The sequence below is a fragment of the Paroedura picta genome, chromosome 3 (genome assembly GCF_049243985.1).
Source record: "Paroedura picta isolate Pp20150507F chromosome 3, Ppicta_v3.0, whole genome shotgun sequence".
Lineage (NCBI taxonomy): Eukaryota > Metazoa > Chordata > Lepidosauria > Squamata > Gekkonidae > Paroedura > Paroedura picta.
The window spans coordinates 125291083-125311305 of NC_135371.1; the positions used below are offsets into that span (position 1 = coordinate 125291083).

The following is a 20223-nucleotide window of genomic DNA, read 5'->3' on the forward strand; positions in this document are numbered from 1 at the left end:
GGAAGGCTGAGTCAACCTTGAGCCGGCTGCTGGGATTGAACTCCCAACCTCATGGGCAAAGCTTTCAGGCGGCTGCCTTACCACTCTGCGCCACAAGAGGCTCATGTCAAAATTAAAAAAAGCTAAATCAGCTCTTGTCCATTACATAAATTGGGAAAGACTTGCCAGACTGTGCTCAAATAGATCAGCAATCAAAAATTTAAAAAAGCCAAAACTTACAGCTAAAGTGATTTTGCCTAAAATTTCTTCTGGAATAACGTCATCTAATACACTATATACATATTTGTAAAATTTATCAAACGAGGTAGACATGAGCTCCATACATATCCAACAGTCACCCTATAAAAGAGAAAGAGAAGACAGGTCTTTATTACTATTAAACTGAATTACACAATTGTCTCCAATTGTGTGAGATCTCTTTGAATTATGATGGAAAGAAAAGTCAGACAAAATAATGTCATTTTCTACTGCTGCAAATCTCATCTTACTAACAGGTACAGAAGACATGACATTTTGTGTATAACTGATTTACTGGCTTCCTGACAAAACACTGTTTGCACACCCAGTGAATGGCAATTGTTCCAATGAAAACATTATGTAATACTTATGTACCATTCCTTTACACCAACAATTGTCTCTTTAGAAATTATGTACCAACAACCTTCCAGTTACTGATGTAAAGCTTACAGGCTTGTAGTTTAGTGCAGGGGTAGTCAACCTGTGGTTCTCCAAATGTTCATAGACTACAATTCCCATGAGCCCCTGCCAGCAAACGCTGGCAAGGGCTCATGGGAATTGTAGTCCATGAAAATCTGGAGGACCACAGGTTGACTACCTCTGGTTTAGTGAACCTATCTTCTTTTCTTCCTTTTCCTTATAACCAGGTCTTTTAGGGCCTTGTCTTGTCATACACGGGTTGCAAAACACATTAATTGCTAACAAACCCATTGTTTCTTTGTCATTTTTCTTGAAATACTTTAATCTCTGCCATTAAATCTGGCATTAAGCTTATGTAATCAAGCAATAAACAGTGGCAGTATTCTTCTATTTGTATATATATCATCACTTTTGACAGTCAATCAGAAGAGATTTTTTTTTTAATGAAGGCTTGCCATAGACAGAATAGTTTAGATCTTTCATGGTGAACAGAGTCATAATAGAAAAAGAACATGTTTCCCACCTCCCCACTCTAGTTGTCTGTGATGTACAAGACTGTGGTCCTGTGTACAACCTGAATAATAGCATGAGGGCTGGTAGAAGTCTGCAGTGGGAAGGAGGGGGGAGCTCAGCAAAAATGGGTCCCATGCTTTGGCAAACTGAAGTGCTTTCCTTGAGTTGAAAAGAAGTACAGTACCCAAACCAACATTTCTCCAACTCTAAGTCATGGCAAGACAGGGAGTGCTTCTGGTACCTGCCTATTCCTCCACTACTCTGCAAGCTTACCCTGCAAGTTTGCAATGATCTGCCCTTTAATTAATATATTTCATTATACTCTAAAAATCTTGAAACAGATTATCTAAATCATCTGATACAAATCAGGCAAGTTAAGAATCCCTACCTCTCTAAAGAGTGCACCATAAAACTGAACAATATATGGGCAGTCACTACTTCGCATAACTACATCCAAATCCATCAAAAGCTGTTTCTGTTCCTTTTCATCCACCGTTGACCGAATTCTCTGAAAGAGTAAAAAGGGAAAAGGTATTATAATCACTTTAGGAGGCAACAATAAGCTACTGCAAAGCAGAGTTTGAAAACATACAATCAATACTTATACCAACTAGAAATATTTGAACTGGGAGAATCTACCACAGATCTACCACAGATTTTCATTCAACAGACAGGCATGTAACCATTTGCCAGAAATTCAACATGATGAGCACATTATTAATTCCCCTAACAGTAAGAAAATACAGAGATGTCACATATTTACACTGACTGAGCACTCCTTGTAGAATGTATGCATTTATCTTGACACAAGGTCCACTGCTGAGGGACCAATGGAATGTTGTGTTACAGTACACTCCTTCATGCCCATTCCTCTTCTTACACTGGTAAGAAGGAAGCAGCATTAAGACCTTGATAGAGAGCTGAGTACTCCCATGTCCTAAGAATAACAAAAACCATGCAGAGGTCCTTCACCCATGTGTTTCAAATGTTGCTCCTTTCGTATATATATCTTTCACTGCAGCAAAGTAAAATCAGGTGACTGATAAATGACATACCATAAAGTACTACAGAGTTGTTTCACTTAGCCAGTTGAATGACCTTGTAATATGTTAAAATAATGGGGAATTTCCATGATCAACTCAAGGAAGTAAAATAAGCTAGAGTTCTGTATGTCTTAAGAAATACATTTATAAGCAAAGCAAAACAAAAAGAGCAATTCACTGAACAAAAATATTTAGGTATTAATTTTTTTCAATAGTGCATGTATTATGGTGTGGATAAAAATGAAGGTGCTACCTGCCTTTGCAGGGGAGAAAGACCTGAACTGCAAGCAATTCTGTACTACTAGAAAGGATGCAGTCTTGACTAGATCTTAGTTGGCAGCAACCTCTATGGTCAAGCCCAGGGGTAGTCAAACTGTGGCCCTCCAGATGTCCATGGACTACAATTCCAATGAGCCTCTGCCAGCAAATGCTGGCAGAGGCTCATGGGAATTGTAGTCCATGGACTACTGGAGGGCCGCAGTTTGACTACCCCTGGTCAAGGCTGTGAAACACTCATGTTCTAACCAATGAAACATTTCTATCTGGTCTGATTGTTCAGCACTTTGGTTTCGGAAATCTTGTGTGGAACGCAATCCCATCTTCCTGCCAAATAAACGAAAAAGCCATGGTCTGCCCCACGGCATGGCAAAGCACTGCAAAGCCTACCGGGTTTGTTTTTCTTTTTGCCCCTTCTGGGCCACTGTAGGGCAGGGAGTAGCTAAGCCCGGAAGGCTTCTCTGTCCACGTGGGTCTGCCGCCCTGTTGGCCCCCGCAGCTGGCTAAGGGAATGCAGAAGAATCCGCATTCCCTTAGCGCGGGGCTTCTGGGGCCTGATCTGTGCCAGGCCCAGGAGGGTGGTGGCCTGGTGGCGATGTCATAAAGACACACGTGTTAGCTTCAGGTCCATACCTACACTGCCCCAGCCTTTTCCGCCTATGCAGAAATGACCTCTCTGACGAACAGTGGTTCTTTCTGATGATTGCATAGTGTATTTTGAAAGAAAGAAGAAATGCAAGCAATTTGGTAAAGATATCAATCATTGGAGATAAGTACAGAATTGGTCTTGCTAGGAAGAGTAAAACTTCAATCACTTTTTAATATGAATTTTCTGCAATGGTGCATAATCTAAAGCAAAATCCCTGCTCACTTTCCCTTTTACACTCACTGATTGATGACAACAGGAATACTGACAAAAACAGTCTCCATTATGAAGGCTCAACAGCCAAATGCAGAAGAATGCACCAGTAACGGTGTTCACTCTCAACTGTGCCTGTGAGCAGCTGCTCATGAACATGGGAAGCTCTGCTCAGCAGCCATCAATATCCTGCACTGCTAATTACATATTTTAAGATTGCAGCAGTTATATTCAGCTCAGGATGTGAACTGCTCTGCTCAGTGGGAGGGGTGGAGCATGGGGTTTCCAAGGAACGTGCTTTAAAAAAAATAATAATAAAAGTTGTACTGGGACAAATGAAAGCATAGCATCACAAGATACTTGACATGTTTCCTCTTGAAGGAAAATGTGAAGCATACAATCCCAGCAAAAATTGATTTCCGTAATAATTGTAAGGAGAAAGAAAACTGTTTCAGCAGCAGCTACAGATGGCAACATGCCGCCTCATAGTGCAACTGTTCCCTTGCCCCAGAGTGCCCTTTTATGGCAGAAGTGTATTAGTGTCAAGTAACACAACATGGCAGTACAAACACTTAATTCCTTTTTCATGCAACAGACACTTCAGTCTATCTGGCCCCAGGGATTAAAAAAATAGTATTTGGGGGTGGAGTATTTTCTAGCCCCTCTTTATACTATAAGTGGAGAACGAATCAGAGAGTATCTGCTCGAAATTGCATACACTTGCACTAGAAGGTACCATTGTGATGGAAACCTCAACTTCACAATGCAATTTTAATATTCTCACAATTCCAGACCATAGAGGTAAACAATTCACAGCTATGTAGCACCTTCAGTCTGAAATAATCTTGCAAATGCTACCCACCAGAAATATAAAAGAACCTCTTAACAAAATCATGATTTTGGGCCTGCTAGGAGGAAATCACACCAGTGCAAATGTGGATGAAGCAAGCAGGTGGCTCAGGAGAACAAGCTATGGACTGTTTCATCTCCAAATCATTGGTTCAAATTGATCTGACATATAGCGTATGACAGCTTTGTAACTGATCCATCTTCAAGAAATCACATCACAATCCCGCCCCACACACACATATACAGTTCAGTAGCAACAACAATCCATCCATATGGTTCTTGATACTGAAATACTGTAAGTTGGAAGAGAAAGAAATATGTCACAGGTCTCCCACTTCAGGTTATCTGAAAGTCAGATTTATACAAGCAAGAAAATGGGGTAGTAAAATATTGGGGTGGTAGAATAGACTGCATAATACCAGAGTACAGGCAATATGAATTTTAAAAGACCTGCAAATAGGAAATCAAGGTGGGGTGTAATTAGGTTGCTAGTTTTCTGTTTGTGTCAAATTCTTTCCTGTGAAGGTGTATTCAAAAGTAGGATTCATAACAACTCAGAATCACCCCATGCAGTTTAGTATCATGCAGTCTATTCTGTCACCTCGGAATCCTAGCATCTTATTCTTCTGTGCATATAAATCAGGCTGCATTGCAAGTTTAAAGATGGAAATAATTTTTTTGAAGACACAGGATACAAATCTTCTGACAAAACTATTCCAGAATACAAAGTCATGGCACATTTCTGAATACAACTAGAAAGCACTTCAACAGTTTGCTAAACCAGGACAGTCTTCATATATGGGTAAGGACAGTCTACATATATGTGATTACTGTAGATAATTCTAAAAAGTATCTCCAAGTAAAGCATTTCCCAGAAATGTTTCAAATACCAAAATTGTACATGCTCTAAGGCAGTGGTCCCCAACCCCCCAGTCCGGGGACCGGTACTGGTCAGTGGATCAGTCAGTACCGGGCCGTGGCCCCTCCTCAACCTTCTCCCCAGCTGCTGCCTCAGGGGCTGCCCTGCCACTCTGCTGCTGGCTCACCTTTGGTGTTCTCCAGTGGCTGCGATGGGGTTGGGGCTCCCCCTCGGCAGCGCCCCCCAGCGGGCGGCAGGAAGTCAGGGGCACCAGTGGGAAAGCATGTGGAACAGGGGCTCAGGCGGCGGCAACGTCCCTCGGCAAAAGACTACCCCCCCCTCCGGGCCTCAGTAAAATTGTCAAGCATTGACCGGTCCCCGGCGACAAAAAGGTTGGGGACTACTGCTCTAAGGGACTCTAACTTACCCGATTCTTTTGAGCTTTTAACCATACCTAGTTTTTGAAATTTCATCAAATCTTGTATGCAAGAGAATCCCTTTCTTGTATATTACATGGAAAACCCATGTCTCCATCTTCAGAACACCACTATTCTTGATCTCATGATCCTTGCTAAACACCTATGACTTGCTGCAGCCCATCTCAGCAGTAATCTATGACTCTCTTTTCCTCTCCAGAATGCTGCTTTTTCTGAGCTTGCCGTACTGGATAGGCATCTTTCTTCCACAGTTGCTAGCATCTGGACCTTCTGGATCACCTTCGCATTTGGAGACAATTTTGCCTTTGGAATGTCAGAATTTCAAGCTGTTGATTTTCAAACCCCTCAGCTGATATTTCTGCTTCTTTTCTCACCACAGCTTTAATCACACGACAGGCATGTCAGTATTCTAAACAAGACTAAATCATTATTCTGTAAAAGTGCTGCATCCATTCTTCTCACAGGCAAAAGAAAGTGGAGCTCAAAGCGAGACAGGTGATGGTTATGGAATCTTGGAAACAGACCAAATGGTGGCAGTCTTAGAGGTTAGCTGAGAAATAACAAGAGGATTGGTGGGGGGGGAAGGCTGAGGCAACTGCCTTCTTGACTGAAGAATATCCATTCTTCCCCTGACCTCTCCTATATAGATTCTTTATACTTTAACTGCCCCTAATCAAAAAAGGGGTGAAACAAGCTTTAAAATAAAGATTGGTAGTATGTAAGCCAGGCTTTTTCAACCTGGGGTTTTTTAACAGCCCTGGAAGGATTTCCTGAATGGGTGAGAGTTAATTAATTCTAATATATTTTTAAATTTGTTAAACATTTATTGGGTGATATGACCATATATGGTCATGCCAACCTGCCCCCCCCCCAAAAGAAGAATAACCAATGATAGGCCTAGAGGGGGTAGGAAGGGGAGATAGGCATGTACACAACTATCCTTCCCAACCATATTCTGCATGATTGCACTTCTGGGATTTTTCAAAGCCTGAAGAATGTGTCAGGGTTTTTTCAATGGTAAAAATGTTGAGAAAGGCTGGTATAAGCTATATACTCCTTAAAGGTCTCTTGTTTGCAAACCTAAGGCTGTACTTGTATTTGAGGTAAGCAGAAACTCCTGCTTCTTACTTTTTTGACTTGACAGACAAGACACAGGTGATGAATAACAAAGGCCTATTTAATAGAAAATAAAAGTATTTAATAAAGTAAATAAGTTGTGTGTATAACTTAGATACATAAAGCTGGCTCTCATATAAAGAAAATAACTCCTGAGGGGAGATTTGATCCCCCTTTCTCTGGACAGGGACCTCAGCGGGTTTAAGACTAATCTTTTCTCTCAGAGACTACATATAAACAACAGTTAGAAAAGATGGGACCTTAACAGGGTGCTAAAATAACATTTCTTCCCTGAGCCAACCCCCAAACCCTAACTAAAAAGCCTAATAAGCAGCTGGCTAATCTGATACTTTTTTCCAGAGCCACAACATCCCCATCACAAAGTTTTAAAAAGTTTGTTCACCCTCCTTAAGCTAAGGCCGGCTCAGCCCCCTGCCCCTCCAGTGGAGTTCCATGAGCTGTGATTGGATGACAATCATTTGGATTGACATGAGGCCTAAATCACAAGGACTGGTTCAGGACCCTAGAGGAGAGGTGGGACTTTTAAAAATGACAGCCACAGGGGTCCTCCTGTAAATGTAGAGAAGGTGAATGTAGAGGAGGCACTCGAGAGTAAATATGGCGTAGTAGTTACAGCATAGCACTAGGATCTGGCTACATCACAGTTCAAATAGCCATTAAGCCATAACGTTCACTGGGTGGCACCTTGGGGCAGTCAGGCTTTCAGGCTAACCAACCTCACAGGGTTGTTGTGGGGGTCAGGACTCCTCAGAGAGCCTTGCGCTCTACTACATCCAACCTCCTGGTGGTCCCTGGCCCCAAGGAAGCCTGCTTGACCTCAACCAGGGCCAGAGCTTTCTCCATTCTGGCCCCCACCTGGTGAAACGAGCTCCCAGAGGAGATCAGGGCCCTGACAGAACCTAAACAGTTCCACAGGGCCTGCAAAAGGGAGCTCCTCTGCCAGGCATTTGGTTGAGGTCGACCTTTTATGTAACATTGTTATTATCATGTTAAATTAATTGTTATAATATTACTGCTGTTATTGTTACCTGTTACCATGTGTTCATTGTATCCTCCCTGTTTTCTGTAAACTGCCCTGAACCCTCGGGGAGGGTGGTATAAAAATAAAATAAAATAAAATAAATAAATGTATACTACTATGAGATCCGTGGAGAAAAGGCAAAACAAAAATATACAAAATAAATAAATGAACTGCACACAAGGAGAATGTGCTGGAACAATCCATGTATCTTGTGCAATCTATGAATACTCTGAAGATCTGTCCAGATGTCCTGCAGCCTCTTTTGGATCCTATATCAATAATGGGCAACAGAGGGGGGGGAGCTGCTAACCCAAAGCATGCTGCCAGTGAACAGCGACGGTGTGCACAAACTACTAGCAAGAAAATTTTAGACAAATTCTAGCTTTTACTCCACAGCAAATCTCCTACCAATAGGGCACTACAACACAGCAAATACCTACAGGCAGTCAAATTGATCCCTTTCATCTGAGTGCCTCAATTCCTTCCCATTTAAATGCTAAGACAGCACTAACTGATTGGTCATGAAAGCTATTTGCCCTGACCGTATTCATTAAGCATATGGGGAAAAAATAAGTGTCAACAAATAGGTGTCTACAACAGCTGCTATCCTGGAAATCCTCGCTCCCAGCCTTTCTCACTGAGCTGCCACACTGATTTATAAGTCACAAAAATTAATGGGGATGCCAGCCAGTTATTTAACTATTTAGTGGCAGCAACTGAATAATAATTTACTGAATCTGAAAGGCTTCCTGAATGTAAGAATCAAATCTTTCAGGTCTGAAGGCACTCATGTCATTTTTATTCTAACGTAAACACAAATACAACAATTTGACACTTCTGGGCATAACATACCAACAAACAGGCATAAAATACAATTTGTATCAGGTAGCAAGAAGGCAATTTCCAAATTCTAGGTGAGGGGCATGAAAGAGAATTGATTTCTCCCTAGTCAATGCTCACTGATGTACCTCAAAGACATCCCCAACTGCATTTGGAGAAGCAGGATGAAGAACATGTAAGTTTTCCATCAACATTTTGGTCAAACCCTGTTCTGCTCCTATCACATCTAGGACTAGCAGCATATGGGTTGTGAAAAAACTTCTTTTCAACTCCAAGGGCTGCTCACTAGAAATGAAGGCAAAACAAAGTTTGACTCCAGTAGCACCTTTAATACCAAATTAAGGAAGGTGCCAGAGAACAATCCTAGGGTATGCAGAATACAATGCAGACAGTGATATTTGGGGGTTGAGCATGTGGCTCATTTTTGCCCTGACATCAAGTAATGTTGAAAGTATTTTATAAGAACACCCCACCCAGTCATTAAGTAGTAATTATTTTTATTTGTATAACTCAACTAACATGTGGTAGCTAAACTGAAATATCAGTTATTAAAATTAACAATTGTGGATTCTTTTTCTACAGATGGAAATGACAGGTGACACTAACCTTAACCTGCAATGGAGTATTGAATCTTACAGATCATAGTAATATTGCATAATATTGTTAAGGACAAAGTTTCTCCTTGGTCTGGGGTACAAGATATTTAAGGGGAAAGAATGGGCTGCATTTATGTGAAGTTATTGAAAATGCTGAATGAGAATCCTAAAAATTCAAGTTCCAGCAACCTGGGCAGTAGATTTAAAAACTATCATCCAGATTTCCCTTCTCAGTACACAGATTATAGCTCCCTCCCCCTGCCAAGTTAACTACTGCACCAAGGCTTAAGGTGCAAAAAGCTTAAAATTCAAGCAATTCCACAGAAGACTCTAAACTGCCCACTGTAAAAAGGAATTTCCTGTGAACTGACTTTAAACAAGTGGCAAGACTAAATTCAAATGCCAAACACATTCCAGTTTGTTAATGACAAGAATTAGCAAAATTTATTCTTGGGCTTGTGAGCGCCTTCGTCCTCTCACACATACTGCTGAAACTGAAAATGTTCTAGTCTGAAAGCAACCACGGTTTAATGTAGTATTCGAGTGTGGGTACTTTAACTAACTGCAATTCAGTTCTTGCCTACAAACTGGAGCTTGAAGCCACCACTTTGAAAGCAAGAAACCAGATGCAATTTGTCACAACAACATAAGGCTGCTTTCTAACTAGATACTCTTTAATTGGCATTCAGCATAGAAGAAGAGAGACGGGGAATGAAGCACATGACCCCAAGAAGAAATAAGATTCATTCTTGGCACAAACAAACCAGAGTTTCTTCATGACATCTAAATGTGCCCCTATATTAAAAAAAAATCTCATATCTTCATATCATTGCAACTTTCCAAGCCCTTCATGGTGATATCTGTGAGTATGCATATTAAGATTTGTCTTGAAAAATATGCTTGTTGAAGTATTTTCTTTTAAATTTGACATACCACATCAGATAAGCCATTAATATACAATACTGTCATCCAATATAGCTTATAGTGAAAAACAACTGCTGTATGCCAGATGGATGAACACTATAGTCTCCATCCTGTTTTGTTCCTGTTGTTGGAAGTACAAACATAATTATGGGCATCACCTACTTTAACGGCCATAATTTGCCCACTTGGTTTGTGGACCATTTTGTTGACAGAACCATAAGCGCCTCGTCCAATTTCTCCAAGGTCTTTCAAGTCCTCTGCAGTAAAATCCCAATGCTGTTCAGGAGAAATCTTCAATTTTCCTGATGATTCAATGCTGTGTGTTCTCAGTCTCTCTCTGTCAAAAAATTTGGGAAGGAATTTTTCCACATTTTAAATAGTTTTAAACTTTTCTCTTTTCAGCAGCATTGACTAAAAGCATTTATAGAGATGAGTGCACAAAAGGCTAAGGTGAAAATATAAGCTCCAGGAAAGAGCTAGACAGGGGCAGAGGGAAGGACACTGGGGCCAGATTTCATTCAAGGCAGCTAAAGTTCCTTAGTTGGTACATAGAACTCAGTCAACATCTTACATTACAGCAATATTATTTTAATTTCTAGGACTGGTTATAAATTTCCTGCATAAATGATACCAGATTCCTAGTGGAATGACAGCACTAGCTATACTAGGAAATATGTGACAGCTCACTTTCATTAGGCTGGATACTAACTGTTCCTCCCCATCCCCACTCCCTTTATGACAATGTATTCATTGATAATTACATAAAGAAAATTCCCATTTGTGATGGCTGTTTTTTTTCCCTAAAGGGGGCTTATAAATCTTATTGGAAATCTGACACAAATCATAATCTCTTCAGTTAACTATAAAAAATATGTGCAAAGCTAGTATTTGGTTATTATATTTATAAATTAAAACACAATTCATTAGTAAATCTGCCAGTGCATATGTTTATTATTAAGGAAGGAAGGAATGTAGAGGGTATCTTTGTGGCATAACTGTGGAATAAATATCACTTTTTACCATTTTGGGCAAACAGATAACAGATTTTCACAGTTGTGTTACAGTTCTTTCAACAGATAAGCGGGTTTATGTGAAGCAATACTTGGCATTTCTGCTTTGGCTTCCTAATAAGCAAAGGTGCTTGTCTCAAGATAAATTTTAAAGCCTTCAGCATCTTTTATGATAATGTTCGTAATCACTGCTTGTGGTGTCATAAACTATTACTGAAGAGTAACACTGAACTGTCATAAGATATTTTACTAGAAGACAAAGCCCAAAGAGATCAGCAGGCTTTTGTAAAAGTCTGCAAAGTATTATTGTTATTGTTATTAAGATTCCTCCTTCAAACTAGCATTAACAGTCTATAAGTCCTGCAACTCCTGGTTCAGAAATGCTTCAATGGTGTCATTTTTAAAGACTTCTCTTCCTACTTAGAATAACAAAGAGTAAAGAAAGACTGGTTATTTGTAAATTTACAGTGTACTGTAATTATAATAAAGGTATGGAATGCTTAGTTGACAAACTCTACTTTTTAAAAAATACACAAGAAAAATCCAGTTAAACAGAAAAATATAGTGCCAGCATGGTTTTTATGAGATGACAACCCTGAACCTCCAAATTCAAGAAAACTCTCTAGATTTACTGATGGGCAAGAAGGCCTAATCTAAGGAATTCGATTTCTGTACTTTGCAGTTTCATCCTAAGCAGCATTCTACTCTACTACATTCACTGAAGTCAAGTGGCCTAGAAGGGTGTAACCCTGCTTCGAACAGCACTGTACATTTACCAGTTCCTGAGATGCTGAACTCCCTCATTCGCCTAACGGTTTCAAATTGCAAAGGTTAGATATGAAGACAATACAATACCAAGCTCAGATGCTAACTTTATTTCTCAGCACTTCTAAACTTCCCCCCCCTCAAATGCATATTTACAATGAAATAGTATTTTCCCCTCTAAGTTGCACAAAAGGAAACCAGAAAGGAAAGAAAAAGCTGTGAAAAGCTGAACCCCTCCCCCTCCCAAAAAAATTCATTTCAGCATTTGCAACAGCTAAGAATAACTAGCCTTGGAACTAGTATCACACTGATAAGAAGAATTAATTACTTCCATGCTACTGTTACATCACAGCCTTCCATGACATAAAAACTTTCCACACTTTTAGAAGCAGCTTTCTAAATAGCAAATGCTATGAGGGGGGGAAAGACTTCTAGACAACTGAATATTTTGAAATTCCAATAAAACATTTTCCCCTCCTGAGCCACATCCAGTCTGTTTCACAATGAAGACACTGGATTGGGGTTTACAAACCACAAGCACAAGGAATTTGTGGAGAAAGATCTTCCTCTCCTTTTCCATTCCCAGCACGCTCTTATAACCTCTTTAAAAAAACAAAAACTAAAAACTGGGCACAGGGTATAGTGGACACCCTCAAAGACAAAATGGCCCACAAATGACATAGCATGCTGCCTTCTGTGGATTTTGTTTGGAAAGGTAGCCCCACCCAACCTGCAGAGACACTTTACAGAGGTCACATGGAGATGTTTGGGAAGGTCTGTTTCTGCCAGCTCTTTGCATTTGTACAGTGGCTTACAAAAGTATTTACCCTCTCTGTGTTTGTCCTGTTTTGTTGCATTACAACCTGGAACTAGGGGGGGGGGGGGTTAGCATCATTTGATTCTCACAACATGCCTACCACTTTGAAGGTGCAAAATCTTTTTATTGTGACACAAACAGTATTCAGGACACGAAACAAAAATCATGACTGTGCATGAGTATTTGTCCCACCTTGCAATGATGCCCCTAAATAAGATCTGGTCCAACCACAACTTCAGAAGTCCCATAATTAGATAATTAGGGTCTACCAGTATGCAATCCAAGTGGCACATGATCTGCCACAGGTTGTATAAATAGACCTGTCCTGAAAGGCCCATAACTCTGCAGCACCACTAGGCAAGCACCATGAAGACCAAGGAGCACTCCAAACAAGTCAGAGACAGGGTTGTGGAGCACCATTCAATGAAAAGAATATGGCACCACTACAAACCTGCCATCTGGGAAAGGAGGGCATTAACCAGAGCTACAACAAAGATATCAAGGATAATACTGAAGGAGCTGCAAAGATCCACAGCGGAGATGGGAGTACCTGCCCATAAGACCACTTTAAGCTATATACTTCACAGAGTGGGGCTTTATGGGAGAGTAGTCAGAAAAAAAGGATAAGAAGACATATTTGGAATTTGCCCAACTACATGTGGCAGACTCCCCAAACATGTGGAGCAAAGTTCTCTGGTCAGATGAGACAAAAATCAACATTTTTGTCAGTATGGCCCATTATGCACGGCCGCTGAAACGGCGATTTCAGGTCACATGGAAAACGCGGAGGGGGAAGACGCGACACACACCGGTTATGCACGGGGCGGGGCGCGATGGTGGCAAAACCCAGAGTAACCGATTATGCACACAGCGATCCCGGCGCTGCTTCTGGTTGCGCCCCGGTCACCCGGAAGCTGCGCTTTCTTCCGCGTTTTGCGAACGCGGCTTTTTTGGCGGCATGCACCGAAGCTGCAGCTGGCTGCAGCCGGCACCGTGCATTATCGGTGATTTTAGTCGCCGCCATTCCACCCCGAATGTGCGCTAAAACCCCCGTGCATAATGGGTCTATGGGAAACACCAAGCGTTGTGCAAACCCAAGACTTCACATCACCCTGAGAACACCATTCCCATGATAAAGCATGGTGGAGGCAGCATCATGCTATGGGGATGTTTTTCATCAGCAGGGACAGGACCACTAGTCAGAATACAAGGAAAGAGGGATGGCACTAAATACAGGACAATTCTGAACGAAAACCTATTTCAGTCTGCCAGAGATTTGAGATTGGGATAATGGTTCACATTCCAGCAGAACAATGACTCTAAACATACAGCTAAAGCTACACTGGAATGGTTTAAAGGAAAGAATGTTAATGTCCTGAAATGGCCTAATAAAAGCCCAGACCTCAGTCTAATTGAGAATCTGTGGTATGACTTGGTTTGCTGTATACCAACACTACCCATCTAACCTGAAGGAGCTGGAGCGGTTCGGCCTTGAAGAATGGGTGAAAATCCCAGCAGCTAGATGTACTAAGCTGATAGATGTACCCCAAGGGACTTATAGCTGTAACTGCAACAAAACGTGGCTCTACAAAGTATTGAGTTTGGGGGTTGAATACTTATGCCCAGTTATGATTTCTGTTTTTCTTGTCTTCAGTACTATTTGTATCACAATAAAAACAGTTTGCACATTCAAAGTGGTAGGAATGTTGTGAGAATCAAATGTTGCTAACCACCAACATCCCAACTTAAACACCGAGGGAGGTGAATACTTTTGCAAGCCTACTTCATAGGACTCAAACCAAGCACAGCTCTGTTATCCTCAGGCAATCATATGTTCTGTTTCATTGGGTTGGGTTATATGATGTTTTATGTGAGTTATATACTACAACCTGCCACAAGTCTCTGGAGAGTGGCGGGCTAAAAATCTAAGAAATAATAAAATAATAGACAATGTGCTCACTATATGCTCAAGCCTACCATCAGGGAGGGCCTGTTGCTCAGTGGTGAAGCATCAGCTTGGCAAGCAGAAAGTCCCAGGTTCAATCCTCAGAATCTCCATGTTAAGGGATGGGGCACTGGCTGATGTAAAATACCTTTGCCTGAGATCCTGGAGTACTGCTGTCAATCTGATTAAACAAAACTGACTCTAATGGAAGAAGGGTCTGATTCAATATGAGACAGCTTCATGCATATCAGGTCTTGGCAAATTATGAAGATAGATCTTCTAAGAGGCAGAATGCTGCTAAGTTACTAAAAACAGGAAAAAACCCTGTACGTTTTCAAACAGATCTTAAAACAGAACTCACAGAATATGGGATACATCTAAAATACCCAATAAAAGCCCAGCCATTATCAAACCAGATCTATGGTTGCCAAAATTTAAGAAGCCACACGTGGTATAGAACAAACATTTGTTAAACACACTGTATGGGGGGGTGAACTAGATGACCCTGGAGATCCCTTCCAACTCTATGATTCTAAAGACAAGGCAACCACACAAATGTAGCAGTAGGTGATTGGTGCTGTAAAATAGACATATAGCGGTGCAAGATCTCAGTTCTTATCACTTCTATCCCACATGGATTAGCAGGGTTGGTTTGAGAGCCAAGGACACTATCATGTCAAAATGGCAAAGAGTTCCATCATCAAGCAATGCCTCTTTTTAATATGGTCACCAAAAGAACAGGGGAATTGCACAGGCCACTTTCTAAATTATCACTGGCATCTTATGCACAGGGCAGCTAAAAGATGCCATATGGTTCAAAGTACTGCAAAGCCACAAAGTAATGTAGCCTAGTACAGGAGGAGAATACAATACTACTTCACTTGTTAAGTAATCTAAAAAAAGGGTTTTTTTTTTTCTAAAACAGAGTTTGTGGGAAACAACTCTCATTTCAGTCATTCTTCAACTGCACAGGCATTCAAAGAGAGAAGTTATAATTCTTTACCCCTTCCTATGAAGATTGTGTACATGCTGTGGTTACAACAGTACACTTCAAAAAAAAAAGACAATGGGATGACTAATGAAATTAACAAGAAATGAACTTTTTAAAAAAGCCTTAGTATGGAAAAGACAAAGGTTTAACAAGAGAAATGCTACAGATTTTGAAAATTAGCCTTGGTTTAAGAAATAGCTCCAGGCATGTATGACCACAACCTTCAGCAGTCAGAGGCTGAGGTTTCTTTCCTAATGGACAAGGCAAAAAGTTAAAGGTCCTTGCCTTGGCAAAAAAAAATTAACATCACAAACATTTTAAGCCTGCTTGATTATTTCTAAGACAGTAACCCTAAATAGTTTTACTCAGAATTCTACTCAGATTTATTCAAGGAGGCTTACTCCGAAGAAAGTGACTTTAGGATTGCGCCGTAATTCTGCTTTGTATTCTCACTTTCTGTGCAGTGCAACTGTTTGCCCAGCATTCAGCACTGATACAAGAGATAAAAGAGATGTAGTATCAAATCACAATGACACTATTGCAAATCCTCCAAACAGAAGCAAAAAGGCTTCGGAGGGTTAACTGACTGACATCCTTATTACAGAGAAACTGATATGAACTTAAAGGGGAATTCAATCATCTTTATTAAGGAATTCATGTGACAGAGTTTATACATAAAATCAGTATTATCCACCAGCTTGCTAACATTGTAAGAAGGATACAAGTTTCTATTTTTTTAAAAAAAAAATCTAATAAAATAGATTCCATTCTTTGAACATTTTAATGTGGATCTTCTAATGATAAATCAGGAACAGACTACAAAAATTAGAGTTATGCTGAAGTATAACCCCTGGGGAAGAAAACAGAATATGAAGAACAATCCTCGACTACATGTGGCAACTTGCAGCCTTACTGTTCTGTACCATTTTATTTCAGCACAGAGGAACTTCTGATACTTTGCCGCAAAGCGGTGGTTCATAACAAGAAGAGAGGCAAGTGTTGCACAGTTGTCATTGCAAGTATGCATGCCTGGTTTGTGGTTCTATGTTGCTAGCTTGAAAGGTGGCAGGGTGGCACAGGAAGAGAATGAGGTCTGCCCAGCTGCCTGGGAACATGGACATATAGCAATGGGAGCATGCAAGACTATAACACAACACAAATAAGAGTGCTGTCAGCCTGCCTAAGCAATGCAAGGACACAGAGCACAGCACAGAAAGAGAAAGAAGCATTGTTGCACTGCCTTAGAAATGCCTTCCCTCTTTTCCTGAACAATGACAGAACCTCAATACATCCTAGAGCATCAATGAAAAAGGCCACTCATCCAGTGGCAGGGCAAATTCCTGGTTCCGCTAAACATCAGCAATGAATCGCGGCCATCCCAGGCATGGCCCGATTCAGGCCCTCTGTTGCTCCACAGAAAGAGAACATGGATACATCCACAAACCCTTTTTTGCCCCTAGCAGCAAGAGGCCTATGTTGGGGCAGGTTCGTGAGGTAGGGGAAGAGTCAAGCTGTCCTGGTCTGGCTCCCCCCACCGTGACTACAGTGTCCTGAAAGGGACAAAAATGCCCCAGGTGGCCCTGCAGTGCTGTGCCTTGCTGTGGAACTGCCTGAGGCATTTTTTTAATTTTTAAGAATGTGGTATTGTGGTGGATAACAATACCATGTTCTTAATTTTTTAAAAAAACAAAAGGCCCACACTGCCCTGCAGTATAGTGGAACATCACCACCCCAAGTCCCATTAGGGAGCATAAATCCAGGGCAGACAAGGTGCACCTGTCCAAATGCTCCCCCATGTGGGGGCAGGAAGAGGCAGGGCAACCTGCCCCTGGCTCAACCAGCAGGCTGCAGCCCAGAGCAACGGCATCCGTGAGGTACACATCCTAGAAAGTTATTTCCACTCTTTAAGTCCACACTGTTATGGATGAGAGAAAGAGAGACCTTTTCACCTTAGGAAGAGCTCACATTTATGGACATGAATCAGTGCTGACAGTCTGGCAAGATGGGTTTGATTCCGCGCTCCCCACATGCAATCAGCTGGGTGAGCTTGGGCTTACCACAGCACTGATAAAGCTGTTCTGACTGAGCAGTAATATCAGGGCTCTCTCAGTCTCACCCACCTCACAGGGTGGCTGTTGAGGCTCCTTTAGGTAAAGAAAAGTGGCATATAAGAACCAACTCTTCTTTTTCTAACTTAAAAGAGCTGGAATACATTCAGTTGCCATATTGCAAATTGCAAAAGTGTGGGCCTGAAGTGTTGAGTGCCTCAGAATTCCCATGAATACCTAACTCCAGATTTTTACTCTGCCAGCTATAATCTTATCAAAACATATTTGATAAATCAATGACAATATAGATTATTTGAGTGATATTTGGATACACTGCAAAAATCTTACATAGCTGCAGCATTTTACAGAATGGACAAGTATTGGAAGTGTGGTTAGTTTCACATGCCTTGGCAGTGCCCTATCACCGAACCTTTTGAGACTAGAATTTTTAATGATACTGACAGAATTATTCTGATCTAATCATTTTGTGCCAGGAGATAACCCAAAGTAAGGTGAATAAACGTAATTTGTATAAAAATTGCTGTTCTCTGCACTGCATTACAGAGGCACAATGAACTGGATCAATTTTGATAATTTCCAAGTCCACTGCAACTTTATGCAAGCTCATCCCACTTCCAGGGGCCAGGGCTACTCTAAAATGGAGTGGCATTTCGTTCAGCTTAACTGTAAGGATAAGTGGGCCTTCCAAACATTCCAGTGAATATAAAGCCGGATTAAGATGTCCTGAACAGTAGGAAAAACTGATCTGCCATCTGCAACAAATCCGCTACACCTCCACTAACCTTCTCTGCCAAATACAACCATCCTTGGCCTAAAATGCTATTTTTTAAAAGATTAGTGTAAGCTAGTACCAAGCCATCCTGAGAATTCTAATACGGCTCTTCAAAAGCACTGCATTTCTACTGCCAGTTATGGTCTTACAGACAAAACAGATAGGAAGACAGCAATAAGTTTTGTCATATGAAAATAATATCAATATATAAAGACAATATTTGATAATTACAATTACAAATATCAACTCACATGGAATGGATTTTTTGCAATTACTATAATTGTGTTGGTGTCTTTTGTTTGATTATGAAAATATTTGACAATGGGGCTAACAGACAGTTACGCTTACTGTAGCCTGCTGGAAAGTTTCACGATCATCTCCGCTTCTCTCCTTTTGAAAGTGAACGGGGCAATGTGATTACTACCCATTGTTGCTTGTGTATCACTTCAGCCAGGGAAAGAGTTGTAAAAATGACAGGAAAACACAGTGCTGTTATCACATAACACAATAACACATACACACATAGTCAAAGAGAAGACAGACTGTCTTTCAGTATAAGAAAAATAAACACATTTCACTTCCTTGCTAAGGCTAAGCTTTCATTGGCTGAGAAAGGGAGAAAGAGAGTATAGTTCAGCAATTAACCTGTAAATCTTGTCAAAACCATGAATGCTAATTTTTGCATATATACATTGGAAGGTTATAATCCAACAAAGGTTATAATTTCCTTCCAAATAAACACATTTAAGAGAAGAATTTAAAACTTCATTTCAGATGAAATGCTTTCATTTATCATATTTATCACCTGCAACAAAGGTGCAGTTGAAAGTAACTAAACAGGGATGTTCAGCTTCATCCCCATGTTTTCCACCACCTGATTTTCCATGTATTTGGATAAAGAAACATTTCTTACCTGAAAACTAGGGCTTGTGTCTTGGATCCACCAATCATGTGCACATTACCCTATTACCTACTGCAACCTTTCTCAACTTTTTTAGCACTGAGAAACCCCTGAAACATTCTTCGGGCTTCAAGAAACCACAGAAGTATTGTGATCATGCAGAATATGGTTGGGAAGCATAGCAGTATACATACCCACCTGCGGCCCCTCCCTTTCCCCACCTTCAGGCCCAACATTGGCCACTGGGGGGGTGACAGGTCAACATGACCATATATGGACATATCATCTGATAAATGTTTAACATTTCTTTTTTTAATTAAAAATTAATTACTTCCAAACCATTTGGGAAACCCTTCCAGGGCCATTAAGAAACCCCAGGATTTCACCAGACCCTGGTTGAAAAAGCCTGATTTACTGAGGTAAACTGCAATCTCCCAAAACAGCTGGAGGAGCTACAGGCCAGCTTTCATGGTCTATTTTGGGACTGTATGAGGAATAAGTAAGAGTTACTGGCTCCAAATCGTGCAGGGATATTTCTAGGTAAGAAATCTCCTAAACTAACCATGACAAAGTACCCCTCAGTGGAAATACAAGCCCAGGGCAAACAAGGAAAATAAACCAATGGTCAAAGCAGGAAGGTCAGGAAAAGGGGCATGTCACAATATCTTAAACCAAGAGTCCTATGCTATATAATCATAAAATCATAGAGATATTTACTGTGCTGCTTCACTGCTATTTTGAATCACTCTAATAATTTCAGAAGCTACATCTAACTAAGGGCCCACAACAAGAAAAATAAATAGTTGTTTATTATTGTATTGATTTATTGTGTTAGATCTATATACCGCCCTCCCCTGGGGCTCTCTCACAGGAAGGTGGGGGGAGGGAAAGGAGGTGGGGTTAGTGCAATGACAATTTCTAGCAAATGAAAAATTAAGACCT

General features: G+C 40.8%; 1 protein-coding gene across 8 annotated transcripts in view; it reads right to left on the reverse strand.

The window, feature by feature from the left end:
• The window catches only part of MAP2K4 (mitogen-activated protein kinase kinase 4), an 81214-nt gene that overhangs the window by 27638 nt on the left and 33353 nt on the right, over positions 1–20223 (reverse strand). For 5 of the 8 annotated variants that reach the window (XM_077327576.1, XM_077327574.1, XM_077327573.1 and 2 more), the window contains 4 exons: positions 18729–18824; positions 10174–10348; positions 1559–1678; positions 220–339 (listed from right to left, as the gene is read on the reverse strand). In XM_077327576.1, the coding sequence (XP_077183691.1) occupies positions 220–339; positions 1559–1678; positions 10174–10348; positions 18729–18824 (511 nt within the window). The remainder of the gene's footprint in view (positions 1–219; positions 340–1558; positions 1679–10173; positions 10349–18728; positions 18825–20223) is intronic. The other 3 variants (XM_077327579.1, XM_077327577.1, XM_077327578.1) reach the window with 1 other exon arrangement.